Source organism: Dendrobates tinctorius, unplaced genomic scaffold (assembly GCF_039654945.1).
Source record: "Dendrobates tinctorius isolate UK_male_01 unplaced genomic scaffold, ASM3965494v1 ptg000127l, whole genome shotgun sequence".
In the NCBI taxonomy this organism is placed as follows: domain Eukaryota; kingdom Metazoa; phylum Chordata; class Amphibia; order Anura; family Dendrobatidae; genus Dendrobates; species Dendrobates tinctorius.
Genome location: NW_027361795.1, coordinates 7,284,097 through 7,297,106, shown reverse-complemented (window position 1 = coordinate 7,297,106; position 13,010 = coordinate 7,284,097). Strand labels below are relative to the sequence as shown.

General features: G+C 46.3%; 1 protein-coding gene across 1 annotated transcript in view; it reads right to left on the bottom strand.

The window, feature by feature from the left end:
- Positions 1-3,963: 3,963 nt before the first annotated feature.
- Positions 3,964-13,010, bottom strand: part of PSMA5 (proteasome 20S subunit alpha 5) — a 29,008-nt gene continuing 19,961 nt past the window's right edge. The window contains exons 7-9 of the mRNA XM_073542466.1: positions 8,005-8,107; positions 4,518-4,604; positions 3,964-4,173 (exon numbers count right to left, since the gene is read on the bottom strand). Of these exons, the coding sequence (XP_073398567.1) occupies positions 4,096-4,173; positions 4,518-4,604; positions 8,005-8,107 (268 nt within the window). The 3' untranslated portion in view covers positions 3,964-4,095. The remainder of the gene's footprint in view (positions 4,174-4,517; positions 4,605-8,004; positions 8,108-13,010) is intronic.

The following is a 13,010-nucleotide window of genomic DNA, read 5'->3' as shown; positions in this document are numbered from 1 at the left end:
TCTACACATTTCAAAATTAGTGGCAGACACCACCAAAGTTGCATCAATTTCACCACAGTAGAAATAGTATAATGGGGAGTGACATCTCTTCCACTACAGCCAACCCATGAGATGGACACCCAACCAGGAGTGTTCACATTTCAAAACATTAGTTGCAGACATCAGCAAAGTGGCATTAATTTCACAAAAGTAGTATTGTTATAATACGAAAGACACATCTTCCACTACAGCCAACCCAGCAGATGGACACCCAACCAAATTTGAGGCAGACACCATTAATGTAACATCAATTGCATGAGAGTAGTTATAGTATAATAGGGATGGCACATCATCCACTACAGCCAACTGAGCAGATAGCCAAACAGGAGTGTACACATTTCCAAAAACTGGTGGCAGATACCAATAAAGTGGCATCAATTTCACCACAGTAGAAAAAGTATAATAGGGAGCAACATCTATTCCACTACAGCCAACCCAGCAGATGGACACCCAACCAGGAGTGTTCACATTTCCAAAAATGAGGGTCTGACACCACCGAAGTGGCATTAATTTCACGAGAATATACAGTTGTGCTCAAAAATTTACATACCCCAGCAGAATTTTTGCTTTTTTTAGAGAATATGAATAACACCAAAACTTTTTCTCCACTCATGGTTAGTGGTTGGGTGAAGCCATTTATTGTCAAACTACTGTGTTTTCTCTTTTTAAATCATAATGACAACCCAAAACATTCAAATGATCCTGATCAAAAGTTTACATACCCTGGTGATTTTGGCCTGATAACATGCACAGAATTGACACAAATGGGTTTGACAGGCTACCGAAGGTAACATCCTCACCTGTGACCTGTTTGCTTGTAATCAGTGTGTGTGCATAAAAGCTGAATGAGTTTCTGAGATCCAGACAAACTATTGCATCTTCCATCAGCCACTGACGTTTGTGGAATGTGAGTCATGGGGAAAGCAAAAGAATTGTCAACGGATCTATGGGAAAAGGTAATTGAACTGTATAAAACAGGAAAGGGATACAAAAAGATATCCAAGGAATTGATAATGCCAGTCAGCAGCGTTCAAATTGTGATTAACAAGTGGAAAAAAAGTTATAAAACTTTGCCCGTGTTTCCAATAATGTTTTTACTTTTGGGCAAACACCATGGTATATTCATACAATACTGGGGAGTAGCATTTTCCTACATGGGATCTTATGACCCATGCACTTTCATAATCTATTCTTAATTTTTACCTAGTTATTCCCAGGGAAATTACATCACTACTGGCTCCAACTGCTATTATCTATTTATCTTGATTCTCTTACCTGCTACTAATTTTGTGAATTTGTATTTTTCTGACACCGTGTGCCATCGCCATTAACTGCTTGCTTTTTATTGTACTACTTTTTTTTGTTTTGTCTTATTAATAAAAAAATCATGTCTTTTACGTTATACTCTGGATTTTGTACTTCAAGTCTCTCTTAGGATACATACTCTGGTGGAGTGTCCAGCGTTTATTTTGGTCAGTCATTGACATAATTATGAGATACCTCCGTATCGCTAGATGTTTTCCGTTTGGATGATATTGATAATAGCATGGGTGTCCCTGAAAAGTAAGCCAGTGACTCTTTGTGGGGTGCACTAATCTAGTGTTGAGCAGCTTGCCTGATCTAAGAGCAAGGGTGTCCCTGATTATTGAGGCAGTCACTGTCCTTGTGGGGTGCACTAATATAGTGCTGGGCGACCTACCTGATCTAATAGCATGGGTGTGAGGGATGACGGCGATGTCTCTCCTCTCCTGAAATGTGCCCCACCCTTGAGATTCCACAGGATCACTGTTCTAATTTAATTAAACTCCAGGAACAAGCCCTTTTAAGCTCTGTGACTAGCAATTAGCACAAGGGTGTGAGCTCTACTGCAGCTACAGCCAAACTGGATTCCTTTGTCTAACTCAAGCACCACAGGTCACAGCAAGGCTTTGAGTTATTGAATCTGGAAAATGACCCATCATAACAGAATGAAATATCTCTAAGCCTAGCCCATTCTCGGAACCGACATTCCTTCCCCCACACGCCCGCGCCCGGTAGCCACGTGTGTTATGGAGCTATGAAGCACAGCTACCAGGGATTACATATGGTAGGCATATTTGTTCTCCCTGTGCAGATAAAATCCAGTAGAATCCAGTCGCACCGCCACCATTCCATTCAGAGATTCGGGGGGGGGAGTTCTGAGCCTCCACGGTCCTGGACAGAAAATCATACTCTCAGATATGGGAAGGGAGAGGCTGCACAAGTCCAGGGGTGGGCCCAGAGTGTGGGAGGGAGCAGCCTAGGAGATAAGAGGCAGCTTCTCATTTTAGAGTTTAGTTTTCTACTGGAAGGAGGATCCATTACCAGACATGGCCAGGAAGCACGTAACAAAGATTTGGACCTGTGATCCATCAGCGCCTCCCTGTGGTCACATACTACATAATACGTTAATTGCAACCTATCTATACCCTAACAATGTACTACACTCTTAACTGTATACCTGCATACTGTTCTGTAAATATATGCCTGTATATTTCTAGTGTGCCTTTCGGCGCTTAAATATAAAATTAATCTTGGGCTGCTCTTTTATCTCGATACACAAATCCCCACGCTCCGTTGGTTATCATAAGCTACCCGGGTTGGTTTCTGACCCGATATAAGCCTGCCGTCGGACGCGGCTTATTTTGAAGAGGAACTGGTGGCAGCAAACCGTACTGTTTTAGTGAAGAACTCTGGCAGTAATGGCCGGGAGGTTTATATACACTGCTCAAAAAAATAAAGGGAACACTAAAAAACCATATCCTAGATATCAATGAATTAAGTATTCCAGTTGAAAATCTTTATTCATTACATAGTGGCATTCATTGAGAACAATAAAACATAGAAATGATCAATGTAAATCAAAATTAATATCCCATGGAGGTCTGGATTTGGAAGGTTACTCAAAATCAAAGTGGAAAATCAAATTAAAGGCAGATCCAATTTCAGTAGAAATGCTTGAAGACAAGGAAATGATGCTCAGTACTGTGTGTGGCATCCATGTGCCTGTATGACCTCCCTACAACGCCTTGGCATGCTCCTGATGAGGGATCTCCTCCCAGACATGGGCCAACTCCTGGACAGTCTGTGGAGCAACGTGACATTGGTGGATTGAACAAGACATGATGTCCCAGATGTGCTCGAACGGATTCAGATCTGGGGAACGGGCGGGCCAGTCCATAGCTTCAATGCCTTCATCTTGCAGGAACTGCTGACACTCCAGCCACATGAGGTCTGGCATTAGGAGGAACCCAGGGCCAACCGCACCAGCATATGGTCTCACAAGGGGTCTGAGGATCTCATCTCGGTCGCTAATGGCAATCAGGCTACCTCTGGCGAGCACATGGAGGGCTATGCAGCCCTCCAAAGAAATGCCACCCCACACCATTACTGACCCAAGGTGAGCAAAGTCGACACCCACTTCCCCTGTGCGATCCGTCACAATGGGTGTCACTGATAAGCCAGTCACTGTTCTTGTGGAATGCACTAATATAATGCTGGGCAGCCTGCCTGATCTAATAGCATGGGTGTCCATGATAAGTGACGCAGTCACAGTGCACTACACATCAGCGTGACTGGCGACCTACACAAGCCTTAGTCGTGTGCATTTATTATACTACCAGCCCTCCATGATTGGTCGTTATGTGGTTGTATCATCAGTATCTGTGCTGCCTCCCCCTTTATCATTGGGCCTGCTGCACCTTGTAGTGCTTTAGTACTATGACCTGCTGTTGGTAAATACAGCTGCCTTTATTCTGTGATGTTTTTTGAACCAATATTAGTAAAATGCATGAAAACTAACAGGAGGCATTAGTGGTAAATGAAAGCAGGTTTTGTTTGGAAACTGGAAAATAATGGAAATGATCAGTGATAAGTCAGGTTATCAAACACGAAGAAAACATAGTATAAGTATAAGAAAAAGGTTTATTTGAGACATCTGGAACCTGCATCTCTATACAGATAATTATATATAAAAAACAAGGAAAATCAACTAAGGAACGGGCAGCTGTGAACCAATCAGCTCTGTGATTTTGCTGCTCAGATGTCCTTGATCACCTCTTCAAGTTCCTCCTTGCAGTACATATGAAACTTCTTCCCAGGCTCTACTGTGGCAAGCTGCAAAGGGGAGGAAAAAAAAAAAGGTGAAGAATGACAGTGATGGGAGGTAAAGACCAGCAGGAGGTGGACTGAGCAGCTGCTGAGAGTGTGATTGATGTCAACAAAGAATCTGCCATTGCAATCCCCCAAATATAGCCACCCGCACCCAGAATAGCTCATCGGACAGCCCCCTCCTCATCCAGAGCGGTGAGAAATTAGAGCTGAGCCTTTTACATCAGTAAAGCAATGCGGGTCCACTTCCTGAAGGCGGAGGGGTAAAACAGAGAAGACATTGCACACAAGACAGAAAGCGGCAAGTAGAGCACGGGATACATTTTATTCCTCCGTGAAGAACAACCTACCTCAATGTTTGTGGCATTCAGCTTCTCTTCCATCACTTGCTTTAGGATTGTGAGTGACGATTTAATGGCTTCTTTTAGCGTCATTGACTTTAAAATAAAATATACAGTTAAGATCTCACATACTAGACAACTAATAAAGGTCATTTTATACAATCCTTCATATGTCACTGCCACAGCCATACTTGCTACATCTAACCTACAGTAAGATGGAGCCGAGATACACTGAAAGCCGCATACCCGCGTCAGACTGAAAGCCGCATACCCGCGTCAGACTGAAAGCCGCATACCCGCGTCAGACTGAAAGCTGCATACCCGCGTCAGACTGAAAGCCGCATACCCGCGTCAGACTGAAAGCCGCATACCCGCGTCAGACTGAAAGCCGCATACCCGAGTCAGACTGACATTATCTGAATGCAAAGCAAAACACGGTCACATACAACAAGCTGTGGTGATGAGTAGTGAAGAGTGCAAGTGTTACTTGAGTGTTCCTAGGGTGCTCGGGTATGCAGTGAGTATCGTGGGTGCTCGAGTGACAGGTTCGAAACCCCGCGGCCGCATGTTTCACGGCTGTTAGACAGCCACAAAATATGCAAAGACTGCCTGACACCGGTAATCCTCGTATATTGTATGGCAGTATAACAGCCGCGAAACATGCGGCCACAGGGTCTCAAACCTGTCACTCGAGCACCCACGATACTCACTACATACCCGAGCACCCTAGGAACACTCAAGTAACGAGCGCTTGCGCTCATCACTAGTAATGAGTTGAAATACTTCGTATATATTCGAAAATATAATTAAAAAGTGAACCCGACACGTCACACATGCTGCCCGATCTACGGCTCAGCAGGTATAAGACACTAGCTGTATTATCTCAGACAGGTACGTATGACTCTGAAACGCTGCAGATTTAAGAAAAAAAAAGACATACTTCAGGGACTGAGTTGCACAGGAGACTAATCACACTGCTCGTTCCCCGGCGGCTTCTTCCCACCCACTGCCCTGGAGTGACAGGTCTCTCCTTATAAACGCATGCAGGCATTGCCATTTTACGCTAGGCACTGTAAATAGCTGCAAATTACTGGGGTTCGGATCATAAAACCACCACAACTTGCTGAAAACACTAGTGTTATGTGTGCTACTCTCCTATGTAGTGCCCATAGTGGTGTAAGGCTCAATGCAAACTGCATGGGTCTGTACACAGCTTGGAGTGGGGGACGGACTCCAGCTTATTATAAGGCCCTATACTGACATGTGTATGCACTACATTCAAAAGCAGTGCACTGCAAAGCAGTATTTTGAGTGGACCACCACTGACTGGATTAGGCCCACCACCGATTGGCAGTTATTTAGTGTTTATCATCTATTTATATAATTGCCTTGTAATGTTTTCATTTCCTGTTCTGTCCAGATGTCACCGTATCCCAGAATTCCAAGCGGAGGAAGTTCACCAACCGCCATATTGGAAGACCCAAGTGATGGGTGTCTCAGTATGGAAACTGCTGCTGGTACCAACCTATTGCGCGGTACCACCAGCGAAACACTGTTGCATCGCATCACACACACACTTTCACACTCATGCAGCCTCTTGCGCGGTACCACCGTCGCACTGAGCCTGTGCGAATTCCGCACAGGCACAATGAATCATTCGGCTGATCCCAGCGGCAGATGCGCGACTTGTCTACAGGCAGAGGAAGCCGGTCACATTAAATGGGTTTTCCCACGAATGAAAGTTCATTTTAAAAATTGTCTGTGTCTGACCATATACAGAGCATACCACATCTCCTGGGCAGGGGAGGAAGCAAAAGACAATACTGACATTACAGCAGGGGATCACAGAGGATTCATTTTGTGAGGTAAAATATTTCACTGACTGTTTTTAAACAATATTTTACCTCACAAAATGTATCCTCTGCGATCTCCTGCTGTAATGTCAGTATTGTCTTTTGCTTCCTCCCCTGCCCAGGAGCTGTGGTATGTTCTGTACACGGTCAGACACAGGGGTGAGAGAGACAGAGCACAGGGGGGGAGACAGCTCAAAATGGGACATCACATGAGGGGAGAACACAGCACAGGAAGGAAAGAGACAGCAGACAAGGGGGAAAGCACATGGGGTAGACAGGTCAAAGAAGAGAGCACAGACGGAAGAAGTCAGCACATGGGGAAAGAGAGTGGATAGGTGGGTGAGCACATGGGGGGGGGGGATTTTTAACGCTGCAAAGCCTTACGCCATTGTGGCATTACCGCACCGGGCCTCCATCTAGTATACAATAAAATGTGAGGTGACAGTTACACTTCACTTTCACGTTAACTGCTGTGCTGGACACATGACTTTCTGCCACCTAATATGAAAGATTCTCCTGGTTACAGAAGCTTTCTTCACAAACTGCACAGATGGCTGCTGATGGAAGACCATGTGATTAGTCCATCAGCCTCCAAATGAAAACCAGTTTTCCATGTGAGGTGTTGCTCTGTAACAGGGGGCTGATGGGCCAATCCGGTCCAAGGCTCCTCCTCCACCACCAGCTGCTGTGTGCAAAGGCATTTATTATTAAGGGTCAGACAGTGCTGTTCACACACATTTGTTATGTAATTTCTAACTTGTCCAAACCTTTTAAGCACAACGCCTATTTTGACCCCAATGACAATTTTTTATTTTTTTTCCCCAGTCTATTTATTGTGCAATCCAGGAGCCACACTTTTCATTTTTTTTGCTGACATAGCCATATTACAAGGGCTGTAAACTAAAAACACAAGGCTCCCGCATTGCAGGGTGCTGATGGGCTACCAGAGGGAGGGCTCCCCCTATGACTAAGGCCTGATTCACACATCCATTTTTTGCATGATTGCTATTCGTGTTTTTCTACAGATAGCACTTGTACCTGTGATTGTCTATGAAGCCACTTACACGTCCAATATTTTCCTCAGAGTGGTCAGCGAAAAACATCAGAGACAAGTCCAATTTTGATCCGAGGGTCAGATCAATATCAGCAATACAATTCAGTAAGTCCATGAAAAAAATAAAATAAATCAGACCGCACTCCTTGACAGAGAGTGCAGTCCAATTTTCACTGACTGTCAGAATGAACAATTTGGAGATTTCTTCATGTATGAGAAAATCGGATGACACTCGTACCACACTCTGGTCAGAGTCTGATCAGAATAATCAGTCTGATTTTATAATACGTGAAAAAAAAACAAAAAAAAAAACACACTAACTAATTGGGTGTATTGTTAAAAAATTGTCAGATATAAGTTTAAGGCCACTTTGGCCTTTGTAGATTTTTCATGGTTCAACCTAGTCTCCAATTTTTTTTTTTATTTTTTTTTATTTCTAGAACGTCTTAAGGCAAATGTAACTTGTACATTTCAACAAGCACATGAGAATGTTTTGGGTATGAGAATGATAAATGCCCCTTTTTATGTAACCTGTACAGTTTTATATGCCTTCATGTAATGGAAGAAAGTTACAAAGCTTTAGACTCACCTTATGATAGACCTCCTGCAAAGAGCTCTGTGCCCCCTCAGAAGCCGAGCCGATGGCCCGGGCATCACACTGCACAAAAGTCCCTGAAGGATCCATGTGAAAGCTGCAGAACATGAGGGGGACAGGTCACACAAAAAAAACTCTAATGCTATAAAGCCGTAAGAGAATCCACAGTCATGCAGATTGTCATTGTCGTCCAAAGTACATTATCGCTACGCATAAAGAAAAGCTTTGTACTTGTGCTTCGTATCATGAAGATCTTCACTTGAGAATGTACTCTATTCCCTAAACACATCACAATGTAAAATCCCACCTCCATTAAGTAAGATCATTGTTATGGTCTTCACAAGAGGACGTGGTCATAGGGGTGACATTGCAAAGAAGACTAAAGACAAGTCCATAAAACGTACCACCAAATCAAAAAAACCCATCTCTGAAACTGTATGGTGGATCAATAAAAGAAAAAAAATCTGGAATGCTCAGGGAAGCTGCAGGAATAGACCGAGAACAGAACAGGCCAATTTTGACCTGGAGACAAGTCCTTTCTAAACTTCTTAGAGTAAGATACAAAAGTAAAAATCTAAAAAAAAAAAAAAAAAATTAAGAACTCCAAAACATATAACACGCTCTACAAAATAAGAAAATAAGCCCCCATTTGACTACATGGACTACAAAAAGGTTTGTCCTGAAGGACCAAAATATTTGAGTCCTGCAGAGGTTAAAACAGGATTTTGGTTGCTTACCGTAAGAGTCTTCATTGGGGGATAAAGGAACCGTGGGTGTGCTGCTGCTGTCAGTAGGATGTTGACACTATGCATGAAAAAAATGTTAACTCCGCCTCCGCAGTATACACCCTTCCGACCGGCTGTAGGACAAATCAGTGAAAAAGCAGGAGGAGACATTATCATGTAAGTCATCATATTCATTACAAGTAACAAAATCATGGGAGGGCGCTGTGTCCCCCAATGAAGACTCTGAGAAACAGATTTTATGATAAGCAACCAAAATCCTGTTTTCTCTTTCGTCTCATTGGGGGACACAGAAAGCAGTCTCTGGGGTAGGAAAAGACAAACTTCCTTCAGGTCGGAGAACTCACCACTGCCGCCTGCAAGATTCTTCTGCCTAGACTGGCGTCCGCTGAAGCATAGGTATGGACCTATGAAAAGGTATGCATGGACGAACATGTGGCTGCCTTGCACAACTACATGGCTGATGTCCTGTTGTGTACCGCCCAGGAGGTGCCCACCGCCCGGGTTGAATGGACCTTGACCCCAGCAGGGGACACGCTGTCCTTCACCTGGTAGGCTTCCAGAATTGCCATTCTGATCCAGGGGGGAATTGTTGCCTTAGAGGCCGGCAGGCTTCTTCTCACCCCATTGGGGATAACAAAGAGCGAGTGCACCTTCCTGAAGGGAGCGGTCCTGGCCAGATAGTCCCTTATCGCCCTGACCAGGACTAGCTTATTCAAAGAACGCTCCAGAGGATGGGTTGGAGCGGGACAAAACGACGGAAGGATTATATCCTCGTTCAGGTGGAAGGCCGATACCACCTTGGGAAGAAAGTTAGGGGGAGGCCACAAAACAACCTTGTCCTGGTGCATAATTTGGAATGGAGGGCGACAGGACAATGCCGCTAATTCTGAAACCCATCTAATAGAGGTGATGGCTACGAGAAATACCACCTTCCAGGACAGCAAAGACATGGGAGTTTCCTGGAGGGGTTCGAAGGGTGAATCTGTCAAGGCTTCCAAGACCAAGTTAAGATCCCATGGAGCTCCAGGGGATCTGTAAGGAGGGGCCGCATGTGCCACTCCTTGCAGAAAGGTCTTAACCTGCAAGCGGGAGGCCAAATTTCTTTGAAAAAGAATAGAGAGAGCAGATACCTGGCCTTTCAAGGAACTTCGGGTCAGACTGCCATCTAACCCTGTCTGGAGAAAAGCTAAAGACGGATGGCAGGGAACAGGGCATAGGTGTGATGTGATTAGACTCACACCAGCCAAAATAGGCCTTCTAGGCTCGATAATAGACCCTGGAAGAGGATGGCTTCCTAGCCTGGATCATTGTATTAATGACTCGGTCTGAAAATCCCGCTGCTCTCAGTATTGTAGTTTCAACGGCCATGCCGTCAAATTGAGCAACCGAGAATTCGGGTGGTAAAACAGCCCCTGAGCCAGGAGATCAGGTCTGTCGAGGAGTCTCCAGGGGGGTGCCTGTGAGAAGATTGATAATTTCTGTGAACCAGGCCCTCCTGGGCCAGTACGGGGCGATAAATATGACCGGCACCCCTTCCGCCTTGATCTTCTTTAGCAGTCTGGGCAGGAGAGGAAGGGGAGGGAACAGGTAATGGAGTCTGAACTGTGTCCAGGGAATGACCAGCGCGTCGACCCCTATTGCTAGAGGATTGCGGTATCTTGAGGCAAACTGTTGGACCCTTCTGTCGCGATGGCAGGAGGTCCACGTCTGGAGTCCCACATAGCTGGCATATCGACGGAACACGTCCTGGTGTAAGGACCATTCTCCTGCCGCGAGCCCATCCCGACTGAGGAAGTCAGCGGCCGTGTTGTCTGTGCCGGGAATGTAAACTGCTGAAATTGCGGTTTCTGCCCAGATGAAGATTCTGGATACCTCGGCCAGTGCCCGGGGACTTCTGGCTCCCCCTTTGTGATTGATGTATGCCACCGCCGTGGCATTGTCCGTCTGAATCCGGACTGGCTGGCTGTTGAGGTATCTTTCCCAATGTAGAAGCGCTAGAAACACCGCCCTCAGTTCTAGAATGTCGATTGATAGTGAGGATTCTTGCCTCGACCATCGTCCCTGGACCGTCAGGTGGCGGAATATCGCACCCCAGTCCAGGAGACAGGCATCTGTACTTACTACCTGCCAGTGGACAGGGGGAAAGGGCCGTGCCAGATGAACGAGGGGGGAGGTCAGCCACCACTTGAGGGACTCCCTGATCTGAATGGAAGGGAGGAAGGGGCGATCCAGCGAAGAGATGGACCTGTCCCACTGAAGGAGGATGTTCCATTCCAGGATACTGCAGAGGAACAGGGCAAAGGGTATTGCCTCTGAAGCTGCCACCATCCTTCCCAGGACTCTAATGGCAGCGCGAAAGGATAGAAGCCGGAATTTCAACAGAAAGCGAATTCCCTGCTGGAGGGTAATCCACTTTCTTTCTGGGAGAAAGACCCTCGAGCGGCGGGTGTCAATTACCATTCCTAAGAATTTTAGGTGTTGTGTTGGCATTAGGTGGGATTTCTCCCTGTTTATGATCCAACCAAACCTGGGCTGAGCGAAGGAGGGCGCTTTGACGAGAATATCGTCGAGATATGGTACCAATATTATGCCTCTGACCCTTAATACTGCTACCATCGCTGCCATAATCTTTTAAATTCTGGGGGCTGTTGCCAGCCCTATGGCAGGGCCACAAACTGGAAAAGCTGCTTTTGGACAGCAAAACGCAGAAACCTATGATGTCTCTGAAAACTGGGGACGTGTAGGTAGGCGTCCCGGATATCTATGGAACATAGGTATTTCCTGATCCTCCATAGACGTAAATTACCAACCGAATCAATTCCATCCTGAAATGGCATAAGCGGACCCATCTGTTTAGCCCTTTTGAAGTCTAGAATGGGACAAACTGAGCCATCTTTTTTGGTATCAAAGTAAAAGCCGGTAAAACGTTCCTGCTCGGGAACGGGGACGATTACTCCTGCATTGAGAAGAGAGTCGATCGCCGCAAAAAAACCTAGAGCCATAGCAGCGTCTTTTGGTGGTTGCGATAGAAAGAAGCGATCTCGCGGAAGCACGTTGAAGTCTATCTTGCATCCTGTCGATACTACCTCCTTTACCCAGATATCCTCTACTGAACTCTGCCAGACATGTCTGAAGAGGAGAAGGCGGCCTCCTAGTCTGGGAGAGGTACTGGGAAGGGAGTTGGACTCCCTGCTGGCGTCAGGCTGAAGTGGCTCTGCCCGGCCCTGACCTGGTAGCTCTGCTGTTGGAACTGCGGGAATGCCATGAAGGGGTGGCCCGAAAGGATACCTTCCTCCTATCTCTCGGTGCTTGCGACCTCTGTGGGCCCTGAGCATAAGTGCTGGGGTACGGCGAAAGTGCTGAGCCCTACGTTTGAAAATGTATCGACGAGGCTTGGCCTGAGGGAGAAGGGAGCTTGTACCCCCTGTGGCATCCTTAATGATTTGATCTAACATTGACCCAAAGAGCCGGGTGCCCTGAAACGGCAGATTTGTCCTCAAAAAAAAAAAATCACTGAGCAATCAGCCTGCCAAGCCTTTAGCCAGACCGTCCGCCAGACTGCTACCATGTTACTGAATGCTTAAGCGGCGCAAGACGCGGCATCTAGGGCTGCTGATACCATATACCTCCCGGTATGAGAGATCTGATCTGCGAACTCCGCCAGTTCCGCTGGTGGTGCCCCGGCCAATATGCTCTGTCTAAGCTGTTTGGCCCATTCTGTAACAGACTTAGCTACCCAGGCTGAGGCGAAGGCTGGACACAATGCAGCGGCTGCTGCCTCAAAAGGAGGATTTTGCCAGGGACTCCATCATCCTATCATTGTGATCCTTTAGGGCTGCCCCACTGGCGAGTGGGGGCGGTCCAGTTGGCGGTGAGATCTGGAGGGAAGGGTTTTAGAATCCCAAAACTACTTCCTCTCTGAAACTGCCTGGTTGGGTTTTCCCTTTCCCTGGCCAACACTTCCTCAAAATCCTTGTGGGAGGCGAAGACCCTAGAGGGGGACTTATGATGCTTAAATGAAAAAGCCTGATCATTAGGTTTTGATGTGGCACCCCCAATGTTTAAGGTCTCATTGACTGCGGCAATGAGGCCCTGAACCATATCCTTGACCTGGGACTGTTCTGGCCCGTACTCAGAACCCTCCTCTGAGTGTGTGTCTGATAATGCCTCGCCTGATTCCGGGGATGAGGACCGGGACAAGGCAGACGGCCAGAGGAATTCTGGCGGAGAGATGTAGTGAGAAGGGGACCTGGG